At 36.6% G+C, this 7604-nt stretch overlaps 1 protein-coding gene across 2 annotated transcripts; it reads right to left on the minus strand.

The window, feature by feature from the left end:
- LOC104707560 (josephin-like protein) lies at positions 1210 to 2609 on the minus strand. 2 transcript variants are annotated; one of them, XM_010423933.2, is made up of 3 exons: positions 2404 to 2609; positions 1889 to 2315; positions 1210 to 1525 (listed from the first exon to the last, which is right to left on the minus strand). In XM_010423933.2, exons 1-2 carry the CDS (start codon positions 2485 to 2487, stop codon positions 1890 to 1892), a joined length of 510 nt encoding a protein of 169 aa, XP_010422235.1. In that variant the 5' UTR covers positions 2488 to 2609; the 3' UTR covers positions 1210 to 1525; position 1889. The 2 variants fall into 2 exon arrangements, with proteins under 2 accessions (XP_010422235.1, XP_019084517.1); XM_019228972.1 differs by lacking the exon at positions 1210 to 1525 and having other exon boundaries at positions 1623 to 2315.

Genomic DNA, 7604 nt, shown 5'->3' on the forward strand with positions numbered 1-7604 from the left:
AGATTTCTTTGGATTATACATTGCCAATTATCTTCTAGAGATAATAAAATTTGATATGTGGTCAAAACCGAGTGAAAGTTTACTGATAACGTTTAAAGTCACACTAAATCCCGTGGTTAAAGATTATTATGATATCTACGAGGAAGATGACGATGTGTTTATAACTATAATTGAGTTTATTTTGAAAATTTTAAATAACCAGATTTTTTAAAAAAGATTTATATACACAAAACCATATATTATAAAACAAATAAATGCAATTATAGTTATTAACAAATCCTCTTTTTTTCTTTTTATGGTTTTGTGTATATAATTTTTTTCAAAAAAAGAGTCTTGGACCGTCGCACTCCTGCCCACCCCCCATGGGGACTAGACCTAGTTGAAACTCATTTTTGACAATTGTGTCAGACTACTTTTTGTAATAAACTTTCTGACTAATTATACTGACTGAATAATCGGATTATGAGAGCGATGGATTCCTTGTTGCGAACCGAACACTATAACATAGTGTATTCATATGTACAATTGATGCTCATTTGGATGAAAAGAACATGCCCAAAGTTGGTTGCTATACATTATCATTATCTTCGACCGATACAAAAATTTACTGTGGTACAAAAAAAACCGATACTGTTAACTATAACGGTAAAATGTATGTTCGAAGCTATCATAATGTTTACGCAAAAATTAGGATATGAATATGAATAGTACTTGCATTTATTTAAGAAAGCATTAATGTATTAATGTATTAAGAGCAAACCAATGTATACTAGTATCTTTAACTTTTAATAATACTAAAAATAATATTAATCTAAGTTTAGATTTTCATCTCATTGTTTTTAGTTTTTATCCCCCCATTAGTCATCTCTAAATATGGGTGTCTTGATTCCAAACTCAACACAAAACTGAACATCCTTGCTTTTGGGTTAATCAAGAACTCTGGTTCAAGTTAGGAGGGTTCTTTTTACTTTTGTGAAATAATATTTTCAATTATATGAATCTTTATATATTTATTCTCTGAATATCTTTATAAATTTATTGTGTCTCTCTAGTGGGCAGATATGTGTTCACGTTTTTGAAAGAGTCAAAGTGGTACAAAAGTGATTACAAACCCAACTTTGAAGAATACATGCAAAATGGTTGTATCTCAAGCTCGGTCCCTACAATACTTTGAAGAATACATGCAAAATGGTTGTATCTCAAGTTCTGTCTCTTCTCCGACCAAACCTTAGATATTCTTGTCTCCTATCATCACTCTGTTGTTCGAAGCTCTGCCACCATCCTCCGTCTCGCTAATGATCTCGCCACTTCTTCGGTCAGTCATGGTTCCATAACGTAACATACAATATATAAGTTTTTAACAGATCATGACAAGATCAATGTCATTACCATCAAGAACGATCTCATCCTTGACCTTCTCAGATCGAACAATGATGGAAGACCTCTCATATAATAACCAATCAATGATTTTATGATTCCTTCCAAGCCAATACGTTCGATTATCACTTTCACGAAGACTCTGATCCTACATTTCCAACAACACACATAATCAATGATAGATTGATTAGCTGGTTATTAGATGCTGAACATAGATGGTAGAATTCAAAATTGCAAAAGCACGATAAAGAAAACAAAAGCTACTTCATCAAGTCTACTCATAGATTTAGCATACCAGTCCTACTCATAGACACAAAGAATGTATACTGAGACATGAAGATCACTAGTTCCAAAACTCATAAGTGGAGCAAATTCAAACTACAAGATATGTACTAGATACATTTCCACACTTGATGGGTCTTCAACAACATACGGAGAGAAACATAAGAAAAATTGAAACTCAAGTTTGTTGATCTTTAGGCATTGTTATTCACTAGCAAAACCTCTGCACCTTAACTCAGGTTTTGATCCAAGAACCCTCTAACTTCATCTCCATCTTTAAACATCTGTGGCACAACGAGATCACTATCCAAATTATACCAAACACCATTGATTCTTCTAACCACAACCCAATGCCTACTTCTCCAAAGTCCACCGTACCGCTTAACCGGAACATTCAACACAATACCCATCAAAGTCTCTGTACCATCAAGATCAATCGAAGAAGCTACACTACGCTTATCATGCCAAACAACACTCTTGCCTTTGCCTTCAAGAGCTGTAATCATAATGTTCACGTCATAGTTACCAGTTAGTGTGTTGTGATGAGGCTTGAGGAGTAAAGAGAGAGGTGTCTTCCATGTTTCTTTGTTTGGATCATCCTCCACGAGCTTCTCTGCGATTGAGTTCAAGCTTTCTCGCGTGAATGCGACTTTGTCCTGAACCAAAAAAAAAACTCTTTAATCATCGGTGTGATTTTTGCAGGCTGAAATTTTGAAACTGAAATTGAGATTTTGAGCGAATCACCTGAAATAGATTGTTGAGGGAGTGCAAAAGCCAAAATTGCAATCGTTGTCGTTCGTGATAGATCTGAGATTCGGATTCCGCCATCTTCGGGAACCTCCCGGTGAAGAAAATTAGGTTTTAGATCACTTGTTTCTGGAAACCGATCACAACTCCGATCGTATTGATTTGATGATTTCCTTGTTTTTCATCGTTTTGATTGAATGGAAAGAGAATGAAAAGTAAAGGAAGAAAAAAAAAACGTAACCGATATAATACTGACCCCGTATGGTGTCTCCAAGAACGTCATTACTCCAGTCCCCTCCTAAGTTGCTCAGAAATTAATTAATTATATAATTAATATTAAACTAATTAAAGCAACTCACTTATAACTTAAAATTATCTCTCCACTAGAGTATTCCAAATAAGATTGCTTAACCATTTAAATAATATTTTTTAAAATTTTGTTTATTAATTATCTAAAATGATAAAACAAATTTTATACTGAACAACAATTTTGAAAAAACAACAATTTCATATTGCCATGCTTCTATGATTATAACTTTCTTTAAATTCTGGTTTACATAATGGAGGAACTACATTGAGTCAGCTAGAAAGAAGAGTAGGAATGTGGGTCAATACTGCACTGGGAACTCTCTGTCTACTGGCTATGACAGCCTAAAATTTCTATTATGAATGTATCAACCAGAGCAGCTACATTTTCCCCCATGTATACCAACACATTGATTCAAAAATAATATATTCTTTTGTATTCTTTGTGGAAAATAGCTTACTTCTAGTTCTTATATCATACCTAAACGAACATATCTGAGAGAATGAACAAAAAAAAGAATCCAACATTCGACATAGCCGTAAACTTGCTCGGTACCCAAATCCTTGGAGGTTTCATGGAAGTCGTACTCAACAATGACACCAAGATTGTCAACCAGTTTAGGATGCTGAAGACATCCTACACACTGCAAAAGGAATAATAAAAGCAATTAACCAACCAAAAGCATCTCTCTTGGACAATTAAGAAAACATGTGGTGTGCACAAATTGGGAAGCAGAATCAAAGACACACATGGACAAAGACAAGGCCACGTTCATGAGCATGTCGATTGATAAGCCGCTTAGTTCTTTCTCCACATGAATTGCAAGTAAACTCCACTTGCAAACTTCTTCTCGGTAGTTTAATATCCACAGAAGCAACCTGACCCTGCATAACAACAACAACCAAAGTTTCAGCGAGAAAGACACAGACAGAAACAACATTAAAAGACCCAATTTGATTGATACCTCTACTGAATCATTCGATTCCTCATGCCTGATTTACGAGGTAATGCCACCAACACCCCTTTTTCTTCCTCTTACATATTCTAAAACAGAGGAGAAGTCGCAGCTTCAGCATTAGCAGGTGCTTAGAGAGAACAACAATCGATGTAATGAAGCCAAATGCAAAACAAACATTAATAGACCAGACATTGAAGAATCGAGAGATGCAGGAAAATATAGATACATGCACCAAGAGTTGAATCTTCATTCAGCTTTATTTTGGTCAAAGAGGAGTGACGAAAATATAGATACATGCACCAAGAGTCACTTTGGAGGAAGGGATAAATGCACCAAGAGTTGAATCTTCATTCAACTATCTATCTTTATTGTTTTTAGTTTCAATAATAGTTAATACTTGCCTTTGTTACCAAGTTTCTTTTCCTATATAAACTCATGCAAGAGCAATAAAATAATCATCCAACTTTTTATCAAAACCTTTTCTTTTCTTTGAGAGTGATTCTCTTTTGTTCTTTGTGAACAAAACTGATTGCTTGGTGTGATTCCAACAATCAAAACCGACTACTTGGTGTGATTCCAATAGTCAAAACCTAGTCAAAACCCAATCTCCTTGGTGCAAGGCTAAGAGATCCGATCTTTTTGGTGCGAGGTTGAAAGATCAAACTGGTATATCAAGAGTCTTTCTGCAACTCTTGTGCAACCATTCGTTCCACCATCCTTATTCTTGAGGTATCATCGTCTGTAGAATCAAGGTGTCTCTATCTACCAACTCGAAGGTGCCGATTCCTTGGGAGAATCATATCACACATGAGGAGGGCAGAGCCAAGGTTCTCTCCATGGTGGAGGTGTCAAAGAACTTCCACAAATACATTGAAAAATTTAACATTAGTTATTATCAAAAGATTTTGTGGTGTTGGAAAAGGGTTTTTCATTTCATTGTTTGCCAGAGCATGCCACTTTGAGATAGCTAAAAGACGTGAACATGTTCTCTCCACACATGAAGAAGGCATAATCAAGGTTCTCTCCATGGTGGAGGAGGTTGGACGTATGCAAGGTTATCTCTCCAAAGGAGGAAGGCGGAGCCAAGGTTCTGTTTATGGTGGAAGAGGTTGGAAATTTATAAACCGTTTTTGATAGATCCATATGAGCTTGGTGACAGAGGCTACATCATGATGTATCAAAGACACTTTCACGAATAGATTGAAAAATTTAACATTAGTTACTATCAAAAAATTTTGTGATGTTGTAAAAGGGCTTTTAGTGTCATTGGTTATCGGAGCATGCCACTTTGAGATAGCTAATAGACGTGAACATGTTCTCTCCACACGTGAGGAGGGCAAAGCCAAGGTTCTCTTCATGGTGGAGGAGGTTGGACGAATGCAAGGTTATCTTCCCAAGGGAGGAAGACAGAGTCAAGATTCTCTTTATGGTGGAGGAGGTTGGACGCAAGGTAGACCATAAGGGAGGAGGACAAAGCCAAAGTTCTCTCCGTTGTTGGTCATACACTATTGTGATGATACATCATTGATTAGTATACTATGTAAATATTTTTTATTTGAGAAGTTTCTTAAACTAATAATTTTAGTGATTAAATAAACTATACAAAAGTAAAATAAATAGACATATAATAGTTGACTTAATGTGTTTATATATTTATTTTTCTAGGTGGTGGTAAATAATATATTTATAACATACAATATACTTAGGTATAGAAAAATACACTGTTAATGGTAACATACATGAAAAATTTGTGAATGGATATAAATCAATGTATTATAACTAAAAAGAAAAAATTATAAATAACATACCACAAATTTTAATATATTTTTGTTAAATTTAATTTTACTTACAAAATTTTAAAACCTAGACATCGGACGGATCAATTTGTTGGGACATTTGTTACACTTATATGTTTAAGTGTTAATGAATGTTATTAAGTTGGGAACTCATCAAGAGAAGAGTGATGGGAAAAAAAAAGACGAGAGAGAAAAAAAAAGAGAAGCGTTCGTGAGTTCTTCCTCTCCGGTCATCGGTGCGTCGTCGCCGGTAACGTGAGAGGTCTGTAAGTTAGTTTGCTGTCCCTTCCTTCTGTTTTCCGATGAGCCCAGCGGTGGACGTCGTGGTCGTTTTTACGTCAAGGGTATCGATGTTGCTGAAGAATTTTCAGATCTGGTTTCGTTGGCTTCTCAATCGGGGGACCTTTACAGCTCCATAGCTCGTCGTCCCGTCCCAGCCTCTCCGGGTTTAAGCTGTTTCTTTAAATCGCCGCTCTATCCTCTTGGTTTCTCTTGTTGGTGGTGCGGTGAAGCCGGTTTTGGAGCTATCTCAGTAGGCTTGTCCCTGCTTGAGTGGCACCAGTGGGTAAAGAGTGGTTTGTTTATCGATGTGGTTTGTGGCCTGGTTCTGTTTTTTCTTCATGTAGTAGTGGTTCTCGATTCTTTTGGCTGCCTTTGATGATCTTCGTTGTGGCTGGGTTAGTTTGTTTCATGTTAGGTTTCTTTGTTTAGTTTAAGCAGAATCTTGGCCTTCGATTGGGGAATATGTTGGTTTGTTTGGAGTTTCGATTGTGGTGTTTGTGGATGCGGTTGGAGCGGTAATTCTGTTGAGTTTGTGGTTGCAGAGAAGATGTTAGTAATTTCCGGATCTAGTAGATCCATGGTGCGACTCGAAGACTAATGTTTCTTCCTTGCTTGATCCTTCCCTTGTGTAGTTACCGTTCATGTTCATCTCATTGTCTTGAAGCCGTCAGTTTTGTTTGGCTGTGATTGCGTTACCCGCCCAGCCTTTGCCTTTCCTCTCACCCTTGGTCTACTCTCCCAGCCTTTGTTTCCCAAATGGTTCGTTCCCTTTATAAGCATGGGCTTCGTTTTGATGGAAGATATGCTAGTCTTCTAAGTTTGCAGTAGGCTCTTCTCATGTTTTGTTGCTCATTGTGGATGATAGCTGTCTCGACAATTCTTTGTTCTCTTTAGAGTTCAGTTTATTTGAGAGGTTAGGCTTCGCTCCTTGTCTCTGCTTTGTAGATCTGGATAGATCTGATCGCGCTTTGAAGTCTTCTACCTAGACGTAAAAGGACGCAGTGGTCGTCGACGTCGCATCTGGAAGTGTGTTCGTGTCTTCGCTTGCCGGATTATGAAGATTTATGTTCTGGTTTCGAGAGATTGGCTCTCATAATGATAGGAGGAAGTTGTTGTTATCTTCAGGTTGGCCGTGGGCACCCTTGATAAATCTCTTTTGTTTGTGCTTCAGAGAAGAGGTTTTCTTGCATCTTAAGACTAGTATTTTGTAAGGTTTAAGCCTAGTAGCTTATGCTTTTAATTTACGGGTTCGTCCTCTTTCGTTTTAGGTTTGAGTTTTTCGGCTTTGTTTTAAGTATTTTCTTCTCTTGGATAAGATTTAGACTCCGGAGAATTCTCGTTTTCCGTCGGCTTAAACTCCAGAGACATTTATATCATTCGCGGCTTAAGTTTCCCTCTTTTGGGCTTTGTATTTCACTTTAATACCAAAGCTAGTTCATTAATAAAATTTCATATGACAAAAAAAAAGTTGGGACCAAAAAAATAATAATCCTAATTATATAATCTTATGACGGTCATCTTTGTCAGAGGGCAAATCTGACTAATTACATACAAGTAAGCCTGCCTCTCTCTAATTCTCAATAGTATATATAACCTCCTCTTCAGAACAGACCTCATTAAACTCTTATTACAGATCTTTTAACACAAATTCTGAATTCAGCGATCTCAAAATCCGAAAGGTAAAATAAGGAACCCTAAAAGTTACGAACACGAAATCGTACGCTTAAGCTTTCGATTGCTCTGTTTTTTTATTTTATTTTATCTTCGTGATCTTCGCAATCTGAATTCGGGGGAAACCCTAATTTTGTTTCCCTTTTACGCGATTTATTCAGAAAGAAGACGATTATGTCGTACT

Source organism: Camelina sativa, chromosome 8 (genome assembly GCF_000633955.1).
Source record: "Camelina sativa cultivar DH55 chromosome 8, Cs, whole genome shotgun sequence".
NCBI lineage: Eukaryota > Viridiplantae > Streptophyta > Magnoliopsida > Brassicales > Brassicaceae > Camelina > Camelina sativa.

Coding starts and splice junctions, on each gene's coding strand:
- LOC104707560 (XM_010423933.2), bottom strand. CDS start 2,487: ATGGCGGAATCCGAATCTCAGATCTATCACGAACGACAACGATTGCAA. Junction 2,316..2,403: donor CCCTCAACAATCTATTTCAG/GTGATTCGCTCA, acceptor TTTTTGGTTCAG/GACAAAGTCGCATTCACGCG.